This window comes from Netta rufina (genome assembly GCF_964035555.1).
Source record: "Netta rufina genome assembly, chromosome: 1".
NCBI classification, from domain to species: domain Eukaryota; kingdom Metazoa; phylum Chordata; class Aves; order Anseriformes; family Anatidae; genus Netta; species Netta rufina.
The window spans coordinates 130,904,223-130,930,853 of record NC_140123.1 but is presented as its reverse complement, the minus strand read 5'-3'; the positions used below and the strand labels follow the sequence as shown (position 1 = coordinate 130,930,853).

Below are 26,631 nucleotides of genomic sequence, written 5' to 3'. Positions count from 1 at the left end.
ATGGGCTGCTGCAGGGAAAGTTAACTCCATCCCAGCCAGACCCAGTACACCTATACAATCAGGACACACTAACCTGGCATCTGAAAAAGCTAAGTATGATGGATAATGAGCATCACTAAAACTCATTTTCCAGCTGAGGCAACCTTCTGATGTACCCTGTGTAGAGAGAAATTCAAAGATTAGGTACTTTAGAGCATTCTTTAAAGATACCTTTTGAAGGATATTTGAAATTATGGTGTTTTGTTTTCTTTTTTGGCCATACAAGGAAGGTATATATCCAAGGTATGCAAACTGCTAGTTTATTGCCTCAGTTAGAGGCCCGGATTTAGGCAGGGTGAATCTAAGCCACAAAACTGAAAAATAAATATAAGTACAAACATCTGCAACATAAATGATTTGATTTGCAAAATGGCTTGGATTCTCTTAAAGTAAAAAATAAATATAAATTACTGCTGTTATTACAATAATTAATATTCATAGGCAGGCAGGTAGTATCAACACCATTTGTCAAATAATTTAATAGTCATAGCAATAATAATGAAAAAGTCAAAGCAATAACAATGAAGAGTTCACTTAAACATTTTGAAATTACTGTTAATTATCCACATTTCAGGTCTCTCTGATTTCTTCTGTGTACATCAGATGGCCATAGGGAACCTAATCCATCTAGCCAGAATTTAATTAAACACAGTGCATTTCAGTATGTTTCAGCAGAGCAGTTTGTTCCATTTTCTCTTCAGAAAGTCTAAGTAATACACCAAGTCAAGTGTAAGCTCCAAGCAACTGTATTCCTTTCAGTCTGCTTTTCAGAGGTGACTTAGAGAATTCTTAGACCCTTGAGAGTTGGCTTTTTTTATAAACCCATGTTAATATTTATTTATCTAGCTCTTATGGACAGCCCAAAACTTGCATGAAACTTCCAATAGCAAGAACAGGGGATTTGCTCGTCATCCTGAGGCCAATTCCTTATTTCCTTTGTATTGTTTTGACCCTAGCATTAGTGATTGACTCCACAGACTCCACTGGAGGTATCCACAGTTCAGTGCAGGGAAGGCAAGATCTGAGCCTCTCAGCTTTCCTGTACCTGAGAAAGGCAAAGAGTAACTTCCATATGACCCAGATATAGCAGAATCTCCCCAAATCTGAGGGAGATTCTGAGTCAGAGATTTCCAATACATGCTTTCATTGAGTCTTTCTGATCTGTTTCTGTAGCACTCATTAAGTTAGGTATGTCCCAGAAAAAACAGGAGCCTGCAATTGGAGCCACCTGCATGGATCATTTTGTGGCCCTACTGACATGGAACTACACTTCATTCACACAAATTTACTCCTGGCCCGTTAGGTCAATGGCAGTCTTACCATTGTTATTAAGGAGTCAGGCTTTCACCAACATACCAGAAAGGCTCTGACTCATGAAGCTCCAATGTGAGCTTCAGAGAACCACTGTTAGACACTTTTCCCATCTTACAGACTAAGAACAGTGTTGCAATCACTGTGAACAGACTCATGACTGACTGGCAGTTCAGAAGATGGAGGGCAGGGTAGATGTCACAACTGGCCGTTCAGAGGATGTTGGTTTGAATGCAGACCCTGGCACTCATTAGGATGAGGTTTCTTGTTCGGCCATGCTTGAAACACATTGTATTTAACAGTCACATACTGCATAACAAAGTATTGCTCTAAACATCCAAGAGATTAATAGCCATTGTGCTAAGGTCGACAGAGTGCTGCCTGTTAGTAGGTCATAACCTTTGAACAGTGATCACAGTAACAGCTCGGCACAGATCTACCTAATACCTTCAGTTTTGTTCATTTGTCTCCCTGCTCTTATGCACAGATGTGAATGAATGGACTTCTTTCTTAAGCAAAACTACAGTGTGATAGTTTATAGCAACTGAACTATGGCCAGAAAGGAAATTTGCAGATTTTATTATCCCCAGTGGAATAGCATGACATGGAACATGTTTTTAAAATAGATTTATTCCCCCTACTTTTGCTAGCTTATCAGTATTTCCTTGAAATGAGCCAGTTTGGGGCTCATTGTTCAAGGATAGTTGGACGTGATAGGAGTAGGGGTGGGCAGGCTGTACAGTCACAAGACCACAACCACATTATGTGATGTGGGAATGTGTGCTGCACTAGCTAGCAGGGATGGGAGAGCTGAAACCCTTTCATCCATTCTGGGAAACCTGTGCCTGCAGGCCATTTCATGATTACATAAAACAGAGTACATGCTCCAAAGAAACAGAAAGCATAGCATTGTATTCTTTGTTTTGTTCTCCACTACTCTATTATTAGAATAGCAAATGTTCTTATCTCAGAGTGTTATAACCCACACAGTCCCTTCAGGAGCAAGCTGCCAGTACAAATACAGAAGAAACAAGTCAAAATATATTTAGGTTAGTAATATATACTCAGACTAGCTCAGAGTTTCATCTTTGGATACTAAATCAACTGTCTGCTGAAATCTCAGTGTTATCAAGCCCATAAAGCATAAAATGCCACATATGTTAAAAATGGGTGGGGGTGGGGGTGGGGGTGGGGGGAATAGCCTGGAAACTATCCAAACGTGCTTTAGCAAGTAGTGTGACACAGTAATAGTTTATGTGCTTTGAGATTCAATTCAGAAGTGTACTCTTGTTTTGAACAAAAATGTTGATATAGATGCATTTGGGCCATTAGTCTATCAGTCAATAATAGCTTAATTGGAACAAGTCAAATAATTATAAATTCAATCTAAAAAACTAGGCTTACAGCTACAGGAGGATGGATATCTTTAGTTAAAAGTCATGACAATGCCGCACATGTCTTTCATATAAACTAGGGGAACATGGTTTACATGAAAATATTTTAAGGTGGGGACAGAACTGGTTGCTGTAGGAGCAAATGCAAGATACTGCATTTGGGCAGGTATTGCCAGATGCAAAGACACAGCTTGGAAGCATCTGGCTATGTATCAGCTCTTGCAGGAGCAAATCTTAGGCCAAAGTGAATCACTGGCTGAATTACGTCAATATTGTGCAAGAAAAGGAAAACTAGAGATGTACAAATGAGAATACGACCTTCAAGGTACATGAGGTACTGGTACTTTTGCTTCTCTCACTTGCAATGTTCTGTTTAATTTTGAGTCCTACATTATCAGCATTCTTGAGAATAATGGGCATGATCAGAAGCCTGAAGATTTGAACTAAATGAAGGTAACTTGCTCCTAAAAAGGAAAAGTCTAAGAATTGAGATGGTGCCTATTTTCAAATATGCATATGCCTGTTATAGAGAGATAGGAAATAAAACCGTTCTGAATATCTGTTCTAGATAAGACATGAATGGGCTAACATTGCAGAAAGGAAGATTCAGTAAAGATTAGGAAAGGCTTTGCTATCATATGTTTCTCAAGATTGCCTGGAGTACTGATAGTCTAAGAGACTGGGTTAGGTACATGTCTATGAAGAAGGGCAACAGTATTTAAGATATCAACTTGAGGACCATTCCAGCCCCACGAGTAAAAGACGTGCTTTTGGTGTGAAGGGAAAAAATACAAACAGGTTTTAATTATGTACAGACCTGTAATAAAAATTCTTACTAGATGCACCCCATCTAGAAAAGCTATGATGCACGCTAGATCTTCTAATGTCATTTCTTTTCTTTGTAAATAAAAGGTGAACCAGAATCGGCTCCTTGTTTAGGATATCCCTGGATTATGAGAAAGTACCAAACTGAATTATGAAGTTCAAGTATCTTCGCTGTTAAATCATCCAATTTTCACAATGTGATGAACCAAAAGACAAATCTTTTCAACCCATTCCTACGTAACTTGTAGGCATTTTGATTATTCTGGCAGGTATCCTACTTAATGTGTAGGCATTTTGATTATTGTAGCAGCTATCTAAGAAGCTCAGAAAGAGATTTAATAGAGCATATGATCTCTTTGCTGTGTTTCATTGAACAGATGTCCTCTTCAGAAAGAACAAAACCCCAGCGATTATTCTTTTTAATGTTTTCCTAGAGCTGAATATAACTGGCAGTGTTTCCCCCGGCAGCGGTAGACAAGCTCCATCTGCTCTGTGACACATCTCAGATAACCTGAGGACAACTTCAGCAAAACGTGGGACACGTTCCCGTGATGGACTGAGAACGCGAGTCTCCAGGACTGACTTCATAATGCTGCTCAACAGCCTCTACTTCCTATTTTCCAGATTGTATTAAAAAGCAATTTCCTCTGCGGCCGTATAGCATTGGTAGTGCATCACTTTATTTTATCCATCCGGTTTCTAGAGGTGAATTCTTAGAACTTGGGGCGTAGTTTTACGCTTAACGCGGTTATTAGCAGGTGGAAAACAAGCGAGGAATGGTTTATGTTCTCACGTCTAAAGGCTCCGGTGTGATTACTCTGCCCTCTGCCGGCGCTCTCCCCACGGGAAGGACGTGAAAGTTTGAAGATTTATGCTAGCAGCTGACGGAAAGCTACTGAATCCAGTCAGCTGAGAGCCACGCGGCACTCCTGACACAGCCTGCAGCCGTGCTCAGCCCCAGGCTGCAAGGGCAGCCCCGCCACGCCCTGCCCCAGCCGCCATGCCGCCTGCCAGCCTCCCTCACGTCCCCGCCCAACGGCCGCCCCCTCGCGCACACGCAGGCGCGGAGCGGGACTACACTTCCCATCATGCACGCGCGGTAGCGGGAAGGGCGTCCGGCATGGAGGCGGGCGAGGCGCGGCCGCGCGCCCACCTGGCCGCGCTGGTGCTGGCGCGCGGCGGCAGCAAGGGGATCCCGCTGAAGAACATCAAGCTGTTGGCAGGCGTGCCGCTCGTCGGCTGGGTGCTGCGCGCCGCGCTGGACGCCGGCGTCTTCCACAGGTGCGCATGCGCACTCCGCATCCCCCCCTCAACCCCCCCGGGTGTGTGAGGGTGGGCGGGGGCCGTTACCCCCAGGCAGGGTCGGTGACGGCGGGGTGCTGGGCCCTCGGGAGCCAGCGTGCGGCTGCGGGGGTTGGGGAGCCGGGAGCAGGAAGGGTGTCAGGGGTGGTGACCCGAGGCTGGTTGCCCTCGTTGTGACAGAGCTGCTACATCTCAAGTGGCGTTTGTGGTCCTGCAGAGTGTCCTAGTGCTGCGCGTGCCCAAAAAATGTTGCTCAGTTTTCCTTGTGCCTTCGTGCTACGTATGCGAAGACAGCAGTAAAATCATCCCCCTGCCTGCGCTGTGTAAGGCTGAGGGAGCGTGCTTCTGTCAGCCTCTCCAAGTTCCCAGAGTCCTGGAGGCAGAGAAAGTCTCAGAATTGCCAAAGAGAATGAAATAATTGTGTGCTCGGAAGCAGGAGCTCACTTTGTGGCAAAGTGTGTGAAACTTTGGCAGCAACCGTTAGTCACATAGAAGCAAACACATCAGTTGTGCTAAGAATATGGGCATTACAAATTTCACAGAATCACAGAATTTCTAGGTTGGAAGAGACCTCAAGATCATCGAGTCCAGCCTCTGACCTAACGCTAACAGTCCCCACTAAACAATATCCCTAAGCTCTACATCTAAACGTCTTTTAAAGACCTCCAGGGATGGTGACTCCACCACTTCCCTGGGCAGCCTGTTCCAGTGTCTAACAACCCTTTCGGTAAAGAAGTTCATGAATGAATTTCTTTCATTCTACCAGAAGAAACATGAGAATTTTCCGCACTCATACTAGTAACTGTAATCAAAACTAGTGCGTGGTTAGGATACTCTTGGTACGTAGCATGCTTAGGTGCAACTTCCTGATACAAACCTTCTGTGTTATGTTAGGAGCAGGGACTTGAACTTCAGGTTTTATAGTAAAGTGTACAAATGTAGCCTGACAAGATTCAGAGCTGGACGTATGCACAAATCTGCCATATCCCATAGCTACTGTACTATTATCCCATAAAACCTTACCATAGTCTGAAAAGTACAGTAAGCATCTGTGGCTTTATTTTTAATAAAGAAATAGTTAAAACATTTCTGACCTAGATCATTGATAATAACTTCATGCAGGTGAATCCGTATTGTTTAACAACCTGTTATGAATATGAGGGTTTGAGTGACCTCCACGTTTCTACTTGAATTTTCCTGATAGGAGTGAGGCATAACAAGTGTGTTAGATGAAAGTGTGATGGGTTTTCAAGTCCCCTTTGAAGCAGCTGTACTGACAGTGTACACATCACACAGCAAAACACTGTTAGTCAAATGGGTAGGGTATGTTTAAACTAGCCACCCTGAAGGAGGTTATGGAAAATACATCTTCTGCATTCATTTACGTGGGTGTGATTTGATATTGCTGTCACTGTCGTACACAGATTCTGATAATCTCATGATGTCTTTGAATGGAAAAGTTTAACTAAAGCACTACTTGCTATGTGCAGTGCACTGAGAATGCCGTTATTGCTGAGAGAATAAAGTTTTTTTTCATTTTTGTTTCTGCATCTCCTATGCTTTTTTGTCATAATGATGGCAGCAGCCACCTTACAGTATTCAGGTGGTGTTTACCTTCACATGATACTCAGACTTTGTCCTTCCTTTTGTAAATGTTTGTTATCTCTGACGCACAACAGTCTTGCCTTGCTAGTATTGAAGGTTTTCAGTGCCACAACACACACACAGTTGTAACTTGAACAGTTCTTTCCCTGGGATTGTATGGAGCCTAACTGATAGATTTTAAAATGCTTGCAGGATAAGCTATTTGTCTGAGTGGCATTTTTACTTACTGTTAGCCTTGTTTCTGAACTCTGCAGTGATTTTGAATACATCATTCAAAACAGTCATAATACAATGATCTTTTAGCATGCCTAACATTGTGGCATGCTGGCAATAGATTTTTTTTCTAGTTACAACTTTGAATTTTATGTTGCTTAAGATACCTATGGATGTGGTAGATCAGGCACCCTACAGAATTAAATTGAAATGCAACCCAGGCTTTAGATTGTACAATCTGATGAATGTGTGTGTGTTTTATCCCTGTTGTTAAAAGTGCTTTGTTGGACTGACAAGTAGTTCTACCACACAAATAAAAGAACTAGTTGCTTTCATTGCCAGGTATAGTACAGGGAGTTGTTCAGGTTAGCAGATTACAGCAGACAAGTGGACAGTACTGGGTGTTGTTCTGTATGTAATCATTCATTTCTGTCACTGTCTGCCAACAGTGTGTGGGTTTCTACAGACCACGATGAAATCGAGAAGGTTGCAAAGCAGTTTGGCGCCCAAGTTCATCGTCGAAGCCCTGAAGTATCTCAAGACTCCTCTACTTCTCTAGAAGCTATCAGAGAGTTTCTTAATCATCATCAGGGTAAATCAGTAATGAAACATGCTGAGCTTTTATGTTGTAGCCCTGTAAGGATGATGCACTTAGTATTTAGAAAAATAAGTAAATCCTATAGTAAGTCAAAGCTGGAAAGATTCTCCTTTTGTGGCATCCACTCATACCACATCTTGGGGTTGTATGTATTAAAATACTCATTGTTTCATAAATGTTTCTTTATTTTTCTTTAGAGGTTGATATTGTAGGAAATATTCAAGCAACATCTCCCTGTTTACATCCCAGTGATCTTATAAAAGTGGCAGATCTGATCCAGAAAGAGGGCTTTGATTCTGTCTTCTCTGTTGTGAGACGGCATCAATTTAGATGGAGCGAGGTAAAAAAAGGAGGTAATATTTATCTGTTTCTGGTTACAGTTAAAATTAATCAAAGTTTTACTTATTCAAGTGTTTAATGTTTGTACCTATGACATTTATATCTTGAAGGGCCTTTAGAGACATAGTCTGGCTTCTTTGAAAGGTTAAGATCACTTAAGATTCCTCTTAAGTAGTGCTGTTTTAATATTACTGATCATTGCTCAGACAATCTTAAGATGCTGAAAATGAAAATACTATTATCTTGTCTAGGTTCAAAAAATAACTTCCCCAAACTTTACATGTCAACATCTGCGTAGTGGGTGTTGATATTTTTGTGGACATGACTCTGAGGTCCTGTCTTAACTAGGGAACTGTTTAGTCTTACTGTGTAATAGCTAATAAGTAGCAAATAATGTGAGCTAAATCTTAGTCAAGACCGGATGGCAACCTCATAGCTTGGAGGCTTAGGGTTGTTTTCAGCCTGCTAAACTGTCAGCTGACTCAAGTGAGATTGCAAACTGCCTTTGATTCATAAGGACCGAAGTCAAGTAGCTCATACAGAAAAATACTGTTTTTCCTAGACAAAATATTCTTCTTTCCAAGGTGACTCAGGACTGAACTTTACTTAAAAAGCTTATATGTTATCATAGCTAGATAAGTACCTTCTGTGCTTGTACTAAGAACTATTCCCCACATTGCTTCTGTTTCTGTGATTAAAGTAGACATTTTTGCTTCCTTTTTTTTTTCACAAAATGATTAGTTCAGATACAGTCACATTTTTATTTTCTAAAAATTAATATGTTACTCAGATACTAATGTTATTCTGTTGATATCTAAAATGTTTCAGATGTAATTTTTTGTGAGTTCACAAAGTGTCGTGCTGTAAAAGAAAATGCGAAGTAGATGAATGTTGATACTGGAGGTATGTTGGAATAAAAATTTGGCCTTTGTTTAGAATAAACAGATAACATGAACATACTCCTTTTTCCTCATAAGAGGAGGAAAATTTATTGATAAATGTGTAAGAGGAATATCAAAATCATGGATAGAAGTGTAGGATTCTGTGGTTTGTATTTTAGATGACTAGGTGAAAGTCCACTTCATGTCTTGAGATGCTAGATGGACATCTGAAAATCTAAATCTCATTTGGATGTACCATGTGGCTTTGAAATGATGGTGTGCCAGCACTTCTCCATAGGTATTTGGTAACCTGTATTGACCTCTGTAAATAACATCTATCCTCAAATTGTTACAATAAAAAAGCCTGGATGCCTACCTAAAAGAGCAAATTGCTCTTTAGTGCAAGAAGATACCTGAAGTCTTTTAATGTAGCAAAAGATTTACTCAACTGCAAGGCATACATATGAGGAGAACAAGCTAAAAATTTTGAAAACATTCACAGCTTAAGGGTAAAAGCAGCTTGCCTTTCAGGAACACAGTGTTTCAGGTAACACCAATTTGCCTGAGTAGAATCCAGTTCAGTATTGTGCTCTTCTCAGACTAATTTAAAATACTGATTGTACCTCTTCCTGTGTATTTCTGTTGTTCTTTCAGCATTGAGGTTTAATATTCATGTACTCTGAAAGACACAGATGTCTTCCCCTGCTTAGGAATGTCAACTTCATTAAGCACAAAGTTGTATTTATTGAACACTAGGTTCATATATATGGAAGTTTCAGCATGTTTGGGGTTTTTGAGAGTACCCTCTAACTTCTTCATGGGATAATGAGACCCAATGAATTTTAGCTGCTTTGTGCATGTGAATTGGGGTGGCTTAAAAACAGAAGTCTCTGGCTGCTGGTTCAGTTTCTGCTCACAGTATGACATCTTACAGGATCTTGCTTGTTCAAAGGCACTGCTTGAACATATTCATTTTTAGAAAATAAAAATGTGACAGTATCTGAACTAATCATTTTGTGAAAAAAATCAGTGTGGACATCGATTAAACCATATAAGAATGGTTAATATTATGTATATCTCTAAATAGGAAGTATTTTGGGGAAGTACCAAGATATTTCCACAGGCAAAATTTCTTCTATGCTCATTTTTCACCTTTCAGATTTCAAGATGGTCCTCTCAGCTCTCCGTTCTTTTAGGGCATTTTGTTTTTTAGGTGTATGTAGCTGAATGCTTTTTTTGTGTGCTTAGCCTCTAAACCCCTTCCTATTGTGTACTAGGAGATAGATTATGGGAGGGATATGGTATTTCCTTCACACTAGCAGGAACACTCTAGAAGAATATCCCCCTACTACTTTCAGAAATCAGTTTTAGGAGATGATAACATCTCAGGATTTTTTTTATTATTATTTTTATGTTGGAAAGTAGAACTTTATTTTACTCTGCTAGAAATGCAGGACAGTTCTCCACTTCGTTACCCACAGTTCCAAAAAAGAGCAAGCAATTCAGTGATTCTTTATAAAGCTAAAAAATTAGACATAATAATGAAATAAGATGGTGACTGAACTGTGTCCTTAATTTTTCAACAGAAAGCTGTGTTACAAAAAGTTATTAAGTGATTTTGAACAGGGATTCTGGAAAACTTATTTTGGCATTTCTGTCTGTTAACAGAAAACAAAATGACAGAGCCCCAAAACCTGAATCCAGCAAAACGGTACCGGAGGCAAGATTGGCCTGGGGAGCTGTATGAAAATGGATCATTTTATTTTGCAAAGAGGCATTTGATTGAGAAAGGCTACTTGCAGGTTAGTGCTTCTGGGTTTTTTACGGCTGTTTGAAAAAATGTATCTTTTACTCTTGTCACGGAGTGTTTTGAATTCAATGATGTCTTTCAGTTTCTGATGCCATCAGTATCTACTAACTGCACTTTGACTTTAGGACAGCATATTATTTGTTTATTTAAGAGGGCTGGTTGTAGTTAGGGCAGTACCAGTTACAGCCTCCTTCACAACAAATTTGTACAAATAATATTGAGCTGTATATACTTATAAGCCTAAAAACCTGAGTTTCATGTAGATTTACTGCTATGTAAGTGCATACCTTATAATTCAGTTGAGCGTTACTGAGGGTATAAAACTGACCTGCAGTGCCACAGGCTTCTCATACAATCTATAAACTTGCATTCTTGTCAAGTTTAGACATTTTGCCTTATGCCTATTTTGTGCTGTAGTTTAAACAGTCTTTTTCCCTTTCCTGATGTTTGTGTCCTTGTGTAGTAATACAGAGCAAACATATTTACTTCAGCTTTAATTTTGTTTGTCTATAAAAATAGTCTCTTAACTTTCTCATGCAAGATAAGTTTGTCATCTTACAGATAATTTCCAATGTTTGTCATCACAACTGGAAAAAAGCCTAATGTAGGTATTTCCACTTTTGTGATATGAATACCGTACTAGTTATGTCAGAATACTATATTCTTAGCTCTTTTGCAGATACATTACTAATCTAGAGGTAATAGCTTTAGTTTTCTATGCTTTGGATAGACACATGCAGCACTGGATAGTGCTGTGTGGACTTGCAGGCATTGATGCGAAGTTGTACAGTTGTGCTGAATTACACATTTTTTGAAAGTTGGCCACTAACTCTCTGAGGATCAGGGGATCAGGGCTTTTATTTTTTTTTAAATTACACTGGGTTTTGGTGGATGTTTTTCCAGTTGAGATGAAGTCTTTGCGTAGACAGAAAGCAAAAAATAAACATACTTGTATTGATTCAGTGCTAAGGTATTACTGCTTTACTGCATTAAAAGACCTATTGAATCAGTATGACCTAATGAATACTAGCCTAGTTGCACACTTCCTCTAGTTGTGCAAGGAAGATATTAACTGTGGCTTATATAAACTTTCAAATGCTTGGTTCTGTGTAGCTGACAAAATACTGTTGTTGATGGCTCACTAGCTTCTAAGCTAGTCAGCATGACTTCCATGTAACCAACTTTCATTACAAGATACTAAATTGTAGAGTTTTGTAGCTTTATTAACCCAAGCAGAAAATTGTAATAGGTTCTATTTTATCTAGGGTGGTAAAATGGCCTACTATGAAATGCGTGCTGAGCATAGTGTGGATATTGATATAGACATTGACTGGCCTATTGCAGAGCAAAGAGTACTGAGGTAAAAGCAAGTCTCATTCCTTCATTTCTTTAATATTGGTCATTGTTTCAAAGAATGATCATGAGAATTCATAAAGTAGTTTTTTTAATTGCAATTTCAGAAATTAATCGAAATCAAATATAATTGAATAATTTAATTTCCATTCATTGTTTTTCCTTTCTTTCTTTAAATCATTTGAATTACCTTTGCACTGTTTGTATGTGTTTCTTGTTTGCTAGTTCATGTAAGTTCAGCCTGGGAAAAGGGATTGTGGGCCTCACTATACCATAGCAATGTGTTAGTATCGTTTCTGGCCTTTTTAGCTGAGCTGTCTTAGGTTTCCGCAGTCTAGATCATGCTTACTAATTCACATGACTAAGAGTGCTCCAAGTAGAAGGCGTGAGTTGATTACATTTTGCCTGCTGCCTTTTCTTTGCAGATACTGTGTATCTCTACAAAGAAATAGCAGCTGTGAATGGGATGTGTTTATTGTACCTTTTTCATCCTTTACTCCGTTTTATTTTTTCTTGCCATAAGTGTTAATAGAACATAAGCTTTTATGCTAGGGAAATGAATGCCTAATTTTTAAGTGGGTAATATAACTGAGCTGTCTTAGATGGCTTTATATTTTTTTCATTGAAGGAGAATCTACTTGGAGAGTGAAGGTAATGAGAAAAGGCGTTAGGGGAAAAAAAAGAATTTCAAAGCTAATTCTTCTGTGTGAAGGTCACAATTGTATTTGAAATGTTTGTTTTCAGAGTGTGCAAAAACTTCCATCTAAAAAGATAACTTCTTTGTCTAGCTTTGGGTATTTTGGCAAGGAACCATTAAAGGAAGTGAAGCTATTGGTTTGCAGTATTGATGGATGCCTGACAAATGGTCGCATTTATGTCACAGAAGATCAGAAGGAAATGGTCTCCTATGATTATAGAGATATTGTTGGTATCAATCTGCTAAAGAAAAGGGGAATCGAGGTAAGTGTTGTTCTAAAGCATGACACTTTATGATGAGATCAAGCAGGATGATACACTGGTTCAGGGTTGGGGCAAACGCTGTTTTCAGATTCTGTAGAGTAAAATAAATGTATTCTGATAAACTGATCCATTTCATTCATATCAGCTATGGCATCTTTCTCTGTTTGTCCTGGAAAAATGTGGAAAGAAATTTGTATTGTGTTTTGCTAGCATCAGTCATATTGTGTGCTCTTTAGTCTACGTACACATTAGCTAGCAGTCAGTTTCTTGTTTATTGTGACATGTCTCTGCTGTATAAATTGTATGTTTTTCCAACAGCTTTACAAAGCAGGAATATGTTGTTATCTCTTAGCTACCTAAGAAGGATACCCAGGCAAATTACTTGGTTCATCCTAGATGAGCCATTTTTATGGCAGAGGGGAAATTAAACCCCAATTGCTTTTGTCCACATAGTTGCTTTAACCATAACTTATGTGCTCCTAAGTTGTAAGAAGTCAAATGAAAAAAATAACACATACTGTAATATGAATGCTTTCCTGAATTATTATTATTATTATTATTACTAAATTCTGCTGAACAGACTATTTGCTTGCATTGTGTAAAATTAGCCTTCCTGTTATTTTCTCTTTGTGCTGCTGCTTTTGATATAGCTAGAAGAATTTCTTAGAGTAAGAACTAAGTCTTGGGGTAAGAACTAAGTACAGATTTGGGCTTTCTTCAGAGAGATGGGCATGGATAAGACAAAGATAGTTAAACCCTGAGTAGTTTGTTGCAGATTCATTTTGGTTTTCTGTTGTTGTAACAGGTTAGGCAAGATGTTCCTGATATATTTAGGTGCAGCTGGTGCTGCCTTGGGATAGTGGAATGAAGCATGTGTTTTTTCAAAACTTCTTCAGCTTTGTTTTCTGTGAGGCAGAAGGGAGGAAGCTTGTAATGATTGTTTTGTTGCCTCTGGGTGCCCATTCTCATACTTAGTGACTTGGAATTTATTATTAAAAACCTCTTGGGCTTTGTGCCACACTTGCTGTATTTCTAGTGCATGGTTCTGGTGTACTCTTGCTTTGTGCACTGCTCCCATTCATTCTGTGCTTAATGCCAAATACTTGTTAGCATTTAACAGCAATAAACAACAACAAAGATAAGCTTGTCCACAACTTGGGCAAAAACCTTGGAGTAGTTGTGTCTGAAATCCTTAAAAATCCTGATGCAGTAATCTGGTTTTAGCCTACATTATACATCATTTCTAAATTTAAAATTTGGAATGAACTTCCAGAGATTAATGTGCCATGCCACTTCTGTCTCTTTAGTGGTCTCTTGACACTCTGAAGTCCTACTGTAACTAATGTGGTAACATTATTAGGCAGAGGAATCAGGAAAAACACTTAAAAATATTCTACTTCTACAAAAACTGCTGAAACTTTCCTTGGAAATTCTTTTATTCCCTGCTTTGGCTTAGGTTAGATGTTACTGCATTAGATAGTGAGCGTGGCAGTGTACCATGATTTCCAGTATTTTTATTTGGTACATATTGCTTTTAAAAAGATAAATGTAAACTTCTGTTTTGTGCTCAAGCTCAAGGAAGCCTACAGTTTGTTTCGCTTTCCCAAAGCAACTTGTATTTCAAGACTGTAATGTGTTTTTTGGACACAAATCACTTCCACTCTGAGTTCTGAATGAAGAAACCAGTCATGCAACACTCTTCTGATATCTAAGAAAGCCTACATCTGAAACTTCTAGTCTCTTTTTGTAAATCAACTTAAATGGCTTTTTTCCCTTGTATATAGAATTTATTCTAACTTGATTTAATAGGTTCGACTCATCTCTGAAAGAGATTGTTCAAAAACCCTGCCAGCCATGCAGCTGGAATGTGTAGCAAAAGTTAATGCAACAGATAAATTACAAGTCCTGGAAGACTGGCGAAAATACATTGGCTTGAGCTGGAAAGAAGTTGCTTACTTAGGTCAGTTTCTTTTTTCTTTTTTTTTTTTCTTTGGTAGTAAAATTTCATGTAGCATACACATGCAAACTTCGTAGCACTGCTCATCTTCAAAATCACTTTGCCCATTGCTAATACACTAAACATAGTGGGATTAGAGTGCAAATTACAATACAAAATCACCAAAAGCAAATACCTATTTGAAGTCCTGTTGGGGTACAATCTAAATATTAAATGCAATGATGAATCAGTGTCTACTTTTGTAAGTAATGTTTTACCTATTTTTGTAGTGTGATTTAGAAAATCTTTCGATATTGAACAAGTAAACAGTTGTGGTTCACGCTTTTGAATTCCTTCTGGTTCATTTCAGATTAATATTGTAGAGTTATATATTCTGAAATATAAACAAAAACCAGACAGAATTAAAACTGAAAGCTATGTAATGTACAAAATTACATTTTAGTGATAACTTAAGTCCTGCAAATGCTTACTTAGCTGCTCAAATAATTTCACTCATCTTAGTAGTACCATTCTTTTGCCTGAATATTATGTGTAAAGTATGATCAGTGTCTACATATCACTGGGATTTTCTAAGAATACATATGCAAAGTGCTGTTGAGCTTCTCAGATGAAAATTGTGGCAAGAATAGAAATTCTGAAAACTATTAATAAGTATATTGAAAAATGATGATTTGGCTCATTTTTTTCCCTTTGTGGTATTTTTATATGTCATTTTTTCTCAAAAGGAAATGAAGAGTCTGATGTGGAATGCCTGAAGAAAGCTGGCATGAGTGGTGTGCCTGCTGATGCTTGTGCAGTTGCTCAGAAGGCTGCTGGTTACATTTGTAAAAGCAGTGGTGGTTGTGGAGCTGTCCGAGAGTTTGCAGAACACATATTCCTGTTGTTAGAAAAAGTGAACTCTGCAAGAAAGCAAATGGAAGACGTGAATTCAGCAGGAGAGGATACAGGGGGAAAAAGAGAGCAGCAGAAGTGGAAATAAGGAATTACTTAAAAAATAACACTGCAGTCGTTCTTTCCCGCTTTTCATCTTCTCCATTTCCCCCTCAGTAAGCCTGAATCCCAACGGATGGCTGCCTTTCAAATTTTACACAGCAGTAGAGTTAAAAAGATGTTTCCCTCAAATTAAAGATTCCATTCTGATTAAGTGCTAGTATCCGTGATTGTATTCATGATTATTTTAAAAGCCAGTTAAGTGCAATTGAAAATACTAGAAAAAGTGGTGTCATGTAAACGTACTCTAAATCATTACACTTGTCCAAAAGGAATGATGTATCTTTATTTCATAATACAAATATTTTCAGGGAATAATGATTTTTTATGATTTGTGGATATGTAATTCAGACTTCGAAAAAATTTGTTCTGCCAGTTGTGCAGTTATTTACATTTCCTCTATCTTCTATATGATATTGTGGTTGTGTGCTAGCTTTTCATGAGACACATCTTTAGGAAGGAAGAGTTTTAGCATATGCTGGAGAAGTTGGGTGTAAAATAACTACCAAACATTTTCCTATATTTTGAAAAGCTTAGTTACTGTAAAGCCAGCTAATACTAACACTAACTAACAAAAGCATTTAAGCATGTGTTCAATTTTGGGCTAAGTAATTAAGCAGCATTTGGAATTATGCCATCTTAACCTTTGAATCTGTTTATATTGGGTTTTATTTAAGTGCTTAAATTAACATACCTAAATGCTTTGCCAAATTTAGAACTAAATCTTCCATTAACTTTGAAATCTTTCCTTTGCAGAAACTCTGTTTCTTTCTATGAAGTCTTTATTACAATCACTAATGAGTTAAAAGAAAAAAAAAAAGTAAAGAAAATGTTCTTTAATGTTTATTTTATGGAAAAGGAATTGCCATGGAAGAAAAAATCATAGCTGACATTTCCACAAATATTTATATAAAATATATATTCAGACTATTTTTAGCATGTTAATTTAAAATTGGTGTATATGTGTGTTTGTATTTATGTAAAATACAATTTTTCCTGTTTTGATTTGAAGAACTGTAAACATTTGTATAACTGACACTAAAAATATGCGTCTGTTTTCAATCCTAGCATTTACCAGTGAGTCAGGCTCAGCCTTGAGTTATACTAAAAAATAAAATAAAAATAAAATGGCAGTGGCACACAGGCAGTTATTACAGAGATGAATGATAATGGTTTGTTTTATTTTATGACTCTCAACATAAAATTCTCTGTATCTCTTCCCGTTATAACATCTACTGTTTTACTGCTCTCTGATTAACTTTGTGTTGACTTCCTTTTACAAAGCAAAGTTTTAAATTAGAAATTATTTTACTGCCTTTAGTAGTAAGGTTAACAGGTGAAAGGTGAATTAGCTGCACTAGTCCCCTCTTAAATTATCGTTCAAATATTTCTTTCATTGAGGTTTTAGGGCTCTGCATGAGATAAATTCTGTGGATAACAACAGCTATTTTGGACAGAACTATGAATTTCGTTATAGGTAGATAAATCATTTTACTCATATAAACTATGTGATAAATTGCAGAAGTCTAGATTGTTTAAACAATTCAGCTTTAATAATGTCATTTAAAATTGGCCAAGTTTTTAGTTACTTCACCTTCTCACAGTCAAGTAACTTGCAAACTTTGGTTTCAGGAACAATTTCCTGTGGATAGGCAGGTTTAGAGAAATTGTGATGAACTTGATTTCTATCCTTTTTATGTTAGAAAAAGCAAAAATATGAGTAAGTGCAACTATAATAGAAATATGAGCTATCGATACTATTGCCAGGGTTAATGTTTGAATCAGGAACTCTTTAATGGTTCAGCTACTTGCTGAATGTACTGCAAATGCAGTGGGTATACCCCAAACCTCTACAGGTATCAAAAAGAAATGCAGAAACTTTAATGTGAGTGTTCATAAGGGGCAGAAAGAAAGGGTAGCTGATACATGTTTTCACTTAGACAAATTCTTGTTAGAAAAATCTGGTATAATCTTACGTCAGACATGTCAAATGACAATGAATGATAAACTCTGCAGACAGTGTGCAAAATAAAGGCTGTCTGAGGATATGGGAAATTCACAATCTATTGCCTGTAAGATTCATTTTTGTATTGCTCACACTGCAAAGGAAGTCCTGACTATAAAGCTACAGTATCTTGAGGGATGCCTCCATTGCTCCTCGTGATTTTATAAAAGCTCTTCAATCATATGGAGGATTTAATGGTCACAGAGGGGCAGAGGCAGTGACAATGAATGTAACAGTCACCATAAAGGTGAAATCCTGGATCCTGGGCAAGCTTGAAAAGTGTAGTATCTTGCTAAATATTGTTTTACTACATATCTGGCACCACAATCGCCCTTCACTGAAGGTGTCTAGTTCACTCAGACAAATTTCAGTGGTCATTTGTCATTTTTGTTATAGTGGGCTAACTTGGGAGTAATGCTGCTTGGTCATAGAACTTGAAAAAATGTGCAGATTTGTTTCTCAAGGTGTTTTTTTTTTTTTTTTTAAACAGCCTGTTATGAAAATATTTCCCAAAAAGCTAATGTGGGCTGTTTATCATAATTCTGTGAGATTGAAAAAGGAAAACTACATAGTTTATGTTAAGTTATCTTAAAATATAGCTGGTTAACTGAAATTTTCAATAATCATTTCTCTTTAACCTTTTAGGTAGAGAATGGTTATGGAGTGATTTGTCATGCACTTGCATATGGTAAATGGTATGCTTCCAAGTTCCTGTGCCATGTGAATGGAATATATCCCATGAACGTAGACAGATGTAATAAATGCCTAAGTTACTCATTAAGGTGCACAATCAGTTGCCCGATGTCTTTGCCCTGATCTGCTGTTGGAGACCGATCTTCAGTGTTTGTGTGTGTGGTTATCCCCTGTTAAATAAATTTCTCCTTCACTTGCATGTGTTTCCTATTTTCAAGTAGTCCAAGTTCAGATCTTGACATTGCAGTGTGATTTGTGCCTGTGTCTGTGAAAGGTTAGATTCATTCTTTCCAGTTTTCTGATCCGTCAGAGTTAGCCTGGTATTTCTACGTCAGGATCATCTTGTAAATTGAGCAGAATGTACTGAGGATTTGCTGACAGGATGTTCTCAGAGAAAATTCCCGTTTTAAGCAGGTCTCAAGAACTCTACTGTTCTTGACTGTTTGGTGGCTCTTGCCAAGAGTATTGAGAAGAGGGGAAAAGGCTGGACGGTAACATGTTGTCATTATGTTTGTTAACCTCTGCAGAAGGGGTATGTGTTAAACCTTCACCTACTTCTGGCTCCATTACGTCATTTTTACCTGATCTGTCCTGTTCAATATATGTTTCTGTGCCATTTCCTGTATGGTGATCCAATGTGTTCTGACCTTAGTTCATTTCAGGTCGATATGAATCTCATAAAACTTGGCCTTGTGAGTTCTGAGGTACTTTATAATGCTTGGTGATTTTATGTTCTTAATGCTTTTTAAGCACATATTAGTTAACTTGCGTTTCCAGTGTCCAGCTGAGAAGGCTTTTTCAAAAAATTTGTATTTTCAATTAATATTCTCTAAAAACATAAATTCTTATTTCCAGAAATACTCCAAATTAGTCTAGTTACAATGCATTATGCCCATCAGGAGTAATTATCCTAAACGTCCATGTTACAAGAGCAATAATAAAATATGTCCAGTGGAACAAAATCATTCTATTATGCATGAACCCATTGCATAAATGAGCTAAAACAACTTGTCAGTAACACACTTGTCTGAAAATTTGTTGAACAGTGGTTTTGGTTCTCCTTGCTCTTGGATGGGTTTGTCTATCCCCATTTGTCATCCTAGGTATATTTATATATGTGGGCAACCTAAATAAGGTTGTCACTATCTTATTTTTGCAGAAGGAAGGATTTTGGGTTTGTTTATATGAAAATGTGTTAAAAGGAATGAGCGGTGAGCAATAAAGAGGGATGATACCAAGTTATTCAAGTTAGTAAAGAGCAGGATGATGAAACTGAATAGATAAATATAATGGAATAGCTGGTAGAAAAACAATCCTAATTTCATGTATAAAAATATCCATTTATATGGAGGGGTTATGATCAAAGAAAATACCTATTGGTTAGAAGTGTATACTAACAGATAAAAAGCAACCAAATTTTGGGAGTGATTAGGAAAATGGTATAGGACAAAAAGGATAAGAGTCGTTATTCCACTGTATTAATCAGTGATTTTTATGTATCTTGACTACTGGGTGTTTTGTTTCTTACATATTAAAAAAGCTGTAAAACTCTAAAGGCTTGTAGGAGGATAAGACAGGTGGTGAAAGGAATAAATCAGCTTTTGTGTGAGCAATAGCCAAGTAAGAATTCTTCATTTTGGAAGGATGACTGAAGAGAGTTGTGTTACATATCCATAAAATTAAGAGGAACAGGGAGCTAGGAAAAGACAACTGAAGAAATGAGCAATGACCAAAAGCAGATGTCAAAGGAATATAAATTTGCCATGTTGTGTTTGACAACTCTTTCCTGTTTTCCTGTGACCGCCAAACATCTATGACTCATGGATTTCTGAGGCTGAATGTGGCTTTCAGAGATTTAGTAAGCCTTGGCACACTTAAAACAGCCTTTGTCCATGTGTTCCATGGGTTTGACACCTGTTATGTTTCCTCTGGTTCTGAAACTTGTTTATTTGTGTGGAAGATTCCCAAGTGCATTTTTATGCTTAATTCACAATATGTATCCATGGTTCATTCTAAAATAACAGTGTATCTCCAACACAGTAAGGAACAAAACATGGCATTGCTATTACTATCAGGAATTCATCATTTAATCGTCAAAACAACTCACTGAAAATAAGGCAAAAGAGAGCACAGTAACTACGTAAGAACATAATGACATCAGCTAAATTGGGATCCATCAGTCACAGATACTCATGGTAAACTGCATGCGGAATTTTCAAACAAAATGCAATTGGAGGTTTGAATAATATTCAGGTGAGTATCATGTGCTTGTCCTGTTTATTCACACACTCTTGCAGACAATTTTTTGGTCTAAATTCCGGTCTACATGTACATCTGAGCTAGTGTGCTTACTCTTACACTGAAGGTACATGTGGGGATAGTGAAAGGTTTTGTCCTCGGAGAAACTAAGGTTGTTGTTGCACAACCATTTTTCATTGACTGTACAGCCCATTAAAAAGTTTGATAACTCTTATTTCCCACCTTTTTTTCTTTATTACATCTTGTTCACATCAACACAGTGTCAGCTTGGAAGGGGATGCATTGCCTTCTGATCAGCGATGCCCAACTGAAATGTTGCAAATGATTCAGTGAAGTCTGGCCTAAAAAGCTTGAGAATGGGGTGGAGTAATCTGGTGTAAATGGATGTAAAACACCTCCATTCATTTATAGTAATAAACTTAAAGATTTGTTTTAAGTGTTTATCATTATTTGCTCTTAGATTCAATTCCGTGAATGCTGCCGTATGTTTTCTTAAAGGAGATGGAGCTACACTTGAACCAGATGAGTATGAAGGGTGATTTTTTGCAGTATTTCTGATTACTTGCAATCAAGCACTAGCACTAACTTGTCATAGCACTGTATCAACACACTGGTGCCTTTGTGTACTCTCGCTGTAAAGAACTGAAAGCTGACTGCTGCTTTTTACTTCCTGCTCTTGTATGCTTAATGCACTGCCACGTTTTTATCACCTTGTCATTGAGCACCTTGCAGCTAATAAAAGACTAGGGCTCCCCAGGTTTCTTGCTTGAGTGTTTATACAGAGCACCCATTTGATTTATAGTGAAAGTCAGGATATTTCAGGGGGTTTCAGGGTAAAGTTGCTGGCAGTGCATGGCACTGTAAAGAACAACAAGCTAGCTGTATCTGTGCTTTGAAGTGTATCTATACTGCAGTTTACTGATGCGTCTGCCAAGAAGCAGGGGAACTCGCTCTAGACTGCTTCAGCTAAACTGCTGTCTAAGCTTGGATAGCAGTGATATGTGAGCTAGCTTTATACTGCACTTCATTCACCTGCTGATGAGTCCTTGTCATGGTTTTGGCAGGGACAGAGTTAATTTTCTTCATAGAGGCTTACACAATGCTATGTTTCAGATTTGTGATGAAAACGGTGCTGATAATGGGAATGTTTCAGCTGCTACAGAGCAGGGCTCACACAGAGCCAAGGCCTTTTCAGCTCCTTGCGCTGCCCTGCCGGTGGGGAGGCTGGGGGTGCACAAGATGCTGGCAGGGGGCACAGCCACCACAGGTGTCCCAACTGGCCAGAGGGACATCGCACTCAGCAATAAAACTGGTATAAAGAAGGAGAAATGAGGGGGGACATTCAGGGTGATGGGGCTTGTCTTTCCCAGGGACTGATCTGCATGCTGAGCCCTGTTCTCCTGGAGGAGGCTGAACTCCCGCCTGCCCATGAGAAGCAGCAACCGAATCCCTTGCTTTGCTTTGCTGGTGTGCCTGGCTTGTTCTTTGCCCAGTGAGCTGTCTTTATCTCAGCCCAGGAATTCTTATACTTTTACCTCTCCAGTTCTCTCTCCATCCCACCTGGGGAGAATGAGCGAGAGGCTGGATTGTGCTCAGCTGCCTGCTGGGGTTAAACCACAACAGTCCTGCTATGGCATTTTTTCCTATTGTAATGTAGGTAAATCCTTAATTTAGCTGGTAGGCAATGCTGTAGACTGATTAAATTCCTCACGCCTCCTAAAAAGACGTAGACAAGTAACTGTAGTTTGAGCAGCATACTGATACCTGCTGGCTCTTGGATTAGGTCTAAGTAGTTTACCAAGGTCATAAATGACAAACAACAGACCCCAGTTGTCCTTTTTTGTAAGGAAAGGTCTTGCAGACAGAAAAGTAAAATCTACTTTTATTGCTCCTGGCCATTAGTATTTGCTTATACATCTGCAGTGTGTCATCCCCCCACCATTCCTTCTTCATGTCTGGTCATAAATTCTCAGTGGTGCAGGCTGGTCATCCCCAGATCCTGGCAGATGCTGGCAATCAGAAATGAAGGACGTTTTAACAGGCTGTGCACAAGGACTGTCATTAGGTACCTGGAAAACAGGCCTCTTCCCCTCAAGCCTCTGCCTGATTCTCTTCACAGCCCATTTCTGCTTTTGACCTTCAGAACATCCTGTGAAAATGAATGCCCAATTCTGGTGCAGAGCTTCGCAGCTCAGACACTGCGATCAGTGTACATGTACGTATATGAGGAACAAACATTTATGTTCCTTGCTGCTTCCCTCTTTACCAGCAGAGAGCAGACAGGTCTCTGGCACTCTGGGTTTGCAGTCGGTTCCCAAGACCACCATTTCTCCACTTAGCGTTGGCCCGTGGGGCCGATTTCGCCAGAATCCAAAAAGAGGCATGGCAATGCAATTTGTGCCTTCATGCTTTTCCGTCTCTGTTTCTCACTTGAGCAGTTGTCATGTTGAGTCCTTGCTCGCTCTCTGTCTGGGCCACAAGGTGCCGCCACTCCTCTATGCTTGGCCTGGTGGAAGCGGCTTCCTAAGGAGCCACACAGCCCCGCCATGTTTCACTCTCCTGTAGTACAGTTCGTCCACTGCGGCATGCAGGACAGGCAAACAGATTCAGGAGAAAAAGAGGACTATCTTCTATCAAAGTTAATAGAAAAGTTACCGCAGAATCACCTCTCGTGGTCGCTGGTCTCTTCAAAAATGAAGCCAGTTGTGGTCACCGGTGAGGCTGGAACTGGTGGGAGTGACACAGCCACTTACAGTCCTTTCTCCCCCCTCTGAACATCATCTTGCAGCAATCACCTTCACCCCCACAAGCCTTTCTGTCAGGCTTAATTCCTCCCTTCCTGTTCCCACTGGGTCTTTACAGCACGAGCACCACTGACTCTTTGTCTGTAATTTGTGACTCTCTCTCCTCTCTTGTCGGCTGGCAGTGAAGAAAACCCCACGGAAATTCCTCATGGTCCTCAATGTTTTCTCTGCTAGATGACAAATGAGTACATGTAAGCCCTCATGTTGATCTCCTGAGTACATCTGCTGTATTTAGACCAAGTGCACAAACCCACCAACTGATCTCCAGCCCTTCTCTCCACGGCCGCTCTTCCCATTCAAACCCCCACCTTTCCTCAGGCAAACTTGCCTTTAGTACTCTTCTATCTTCTGTTCCTGAAGCTATTCCAAGAGATTCCTCACCAGACAGTTTTCCTCCAAGAAACTGCTTTAGGCATCAAACTCCTCGTATCAGATCTAATGTGAATGAAAGCCAGGCAGCTAGGGTATTTTCCTTTTCTTCTCCAGCACAAACATCTCTTTTTGAGAACTACTTTAAAAGTTGATTGTGTGATGTTTCTGGGGAAAATGTCTTTGAAGCAACGCATGGAATCTGTGTGTTCTTTTCCCTCTTAAATGTTTTAGTCATTCAAATACTCTTGCTCTCATTTTCACCTGACCCAAAGGCCATGTAAGTCTGGGTAGCAAGCAAAGCAGGCTAACTTTGACAAGAGCAGGTAGAATCCTCACAACCCAGCTCTGATGGCATAAATTTTTAATGCTGTCCTCACTAATTAAATCAGTCTTGAGAATCAGTCTTCTCTGGTGAAATATATTACCTGAATAGGAAGCAATGTTGTACCCATTTACTGTAACAGAGATTGCACAGGGTTTTGTTTCTTCCAGATCCGGTATTGCTGCGGTCTAGGTACATTTTGGACCAGTATTTTCCTATTTCTCTCTTTTTCCAAAAGTTTTAAATTACGTAGGGGAAAAGAAAGAAAGGAAAAGAGAAGGGAAGAGGAGAGGAGAGGAGACGAAGGCGGGAAGGCAGGCAAGCAGGAAGGAAGGCAGAAAGAAAGAAAGAAAGAAAGAAAGAAAGAAAGAAAGAAAGAAAGAAAGAAAGAAAGAAAGAAAGAAAGAAATGGAAGAGAATTTTTTATAACATCTTACTATGGAAGTTTTGAAGATTTTAGAACATCTCCACAGCTGGCAAAAATGCCCTGTGGAACCAGATTGATGATTCCTTGAAAAATTCAGTTTGAATCTCTCTTGATGGTGGTGGGATGCTACAGCCATAGGAAGAGGAGTGGGAATAGCAACACAGTCGGAAGAGCAAGAAGAAAGAGAATGTAAGAAATGGTAGGCATAGCAACTGCTGGCAGACCCTGGTTGCCAGTAGCTACCAAGACATGCCCCCATCCTTCGGTAAGTGCCCAGCCTAATATTCCAGACCTCTGACATAGGCCAGCTAGAAGGACACCTGAAAGGCATCCACGGACAACAACAATTCGTGGCATTTTAGAGTGCAAAAGATTTTAGTGTCAGAGGAGCAAAGGTACAAAATCAAGTGTCTGGTTTCCAAAAGGGTGATTTGCATAAAACAGTGCTCAGAGCAGCATCTCCCTTGATTTGGGCTGAATTGCTAAATGGCAAGAGACTGCTGTTGCATAGGCTTTTCTCTTACTTATGTCCTCAGCATGTAACTTCCTGTATCATTTGTGCAGATGCACAAACAGTTGGCATTGATGTCAGCTTGCAGCAGTAAGGTATTAAACAAAAGGGCTGTGTAGCTAGTATGGCTGGAGAGAGCACCTATATTCACTACCAATAAGGTCATATCATGACTTTTCAGAAACAGCTCACCCAGAGGATGAGCTTGCCTTACAGATATGTGTCTGCAAAACACACAGGAATCACAGCAGAGTAACAGTGCTTGTCTGCATTAGTTTATTTTCAGTCAGTTTTTGCTGTTTTCTCTGCCTGTTGATGTGTTGTAATTATGTGGTTGGGAAAAACAAGTTTGAGAGAAGAGTACTTAATGCTAGCCTGCAAGGCAAATTGAAGGTGTGGACAGAAAACACATCATGCAGTAAATCAGAAGAAATATCTTCACTGCATTCTTAGAACAGTCCCTAGGATGTGAACACGGACAGCTAGTTCTTAGAAAACCTGTCTTATCAGAGCAGGGTAAATATGTCTTACTCAGATTAAACAGTCTCCAAGTACTAGTTTATTTGCTACACTGGAACTGTTGAATTCTATTGCACAAGGACTGTGAAGTTAAATGGAAACTCAAAACACTGGAGATAGGAATTTTGCAGGGAGAAAGTCGAATGAAAAAAACTTTTATAATTTCCCAACATATGGTACAGAAATCTGAATGGATATATATCACTTACATTTAAGACACAAATATTATACAGTACAACCCAGAAATAAGTTACAAACAAAACCTATGCATTGTGAAAGAAGGAGAGGAAAAAAAGGAAAGGAAAAGAAAGAAAGAAAGAAAGAAAGAAAGAAAGAAAGAAAGAAAGAAAGAAAGAAAGAAAGAAAGAAAGAAAGAAAGAAAGAAAGAAAGAAAGAAAGAAAGAAAGAAAGAAAGAGAAGGAAAGAAAGAAGGAAAGAAAGAAGGAAGGAAAGAAGGAAGGAAAGAAGGAAGGAAAGAAAAGGAAAGAAAGGAAGAAAAGAAGAAAGTAAGAAAGTTTTACAAACAAACCTCACTGCAAATCTTCAAATGTACTGCTACAGTTTTCAATTTCAGTATCGATAATAAAGTCTGATAAGACAGTTGCTTTCCAAATCATGGTAGATGAGAATGGGTTGAGTCTAAAGTCAAGTCTTTGGTCATTTTCTTATGATGTGTTTTTAGATTTTTTAAATATACAGTTTATTACTGGATTTATCTTTTTTTTTCTTAACATGTTATCATAGAAAGGTTTGAGTTGGAAGGGGCCTTAAAGATCATCCAGTTCCAACCCCCCTGCCACGGGCAGGGATGCCACCAACTAGACCAGGTTGCCCAAAGCCTCATCCAGCCTGATGTTGAACACCTCCAGAGATGGGGCACTCACATCTGGGCAACCTGTGTCTGTGGCTCTCCACCTTCTGAGTGAAGAAAACATCTTGGGTAAGAACATCTTAGGTAAAATTCCTAAACCAGATCTAAGAATTTCATTCATATCACTCTAGAGCAAAATAAAATAAAAAATAAATAAATGATAAAGTAGATTTGGTTGTTGAAAAATTAATCTGACACTTAACTGTAAAACAACATAAATCTGCCCTCTGATATTGGAGTTCAGTCCTGTCCTCAAATCTCCATCTCACAA

At 38.8% G+C, this 26,631-nt stretch overlaps 1 protein-coding gene across 2 annotated transcripts; it reads left to right on the top strand.

Annotated features, from left to right (window-relative positions):
• Positions 1-4,664: 4,664 nt before the first annotated feature.
• On the top strand, positions 4,665-18,474 carry CMAS (cytidine monophosphate N-acetylneuraminic acid synthetase). 2 transcript variants are annotated; one of them, XM_084286131.1, is made up of 8 exons: positions 4,665-4,850; positions 7,139-7,281; positions 7,485-7,640; positions 10,176-10,309; positions 11,583-11,677; positions 12,459-12,630; positions 14,440-14,590; positions 15,313-18,474. In XM_084286131.1, exons 1-8 carry the CDS (start codon positions 4,690-4,692, stop codon positions 15,564-15,566), a joined length of 1,266 nt encoding a protein of 421 aa, XP_084142257.1. In that variant the 5' UTR covers positions 4,665-4,689; the 3' UTR covers positions 15,567-18,474. The 2 variants fall into 2 exon arrangements, with proteins under 2 accessions (XP_084142257.1, XP_084142258.1); XM_084286132.1 differs by lacking the exon at positions 14,440-14,590 and having other exon boundaries at positions 18,228-18,474.
• The last annotated feature ends 8,157 nt before the right edge of the window (positions 18,475-26,631 follow it).

Bases quoted from the DNA above. Each gene is read 5' to 3' on its own strand.
- CMAS (XM_084286131.1), top strand. From the start codon at position 4,690: ATGGAGGCGGGCGAGGCGCGGCCGCGCGCCCACCTGGCCGCGCTGGTG. The intron at 7,282-7,484 runs GTAAATCAGTAA...ATTTTTCTTTAG, and splicing joins GTTTCTTAATCATCATCAGG to AGGTTGATATTGTAGGAAAT. The intron at 14,591-15,312 runs GTCAGTTTCTTT...TTTTCTCAAAAG, and splicing joins GAAAGAAGTTGCTTACTTAG to GAAATGAAGAGTCTGATGTG.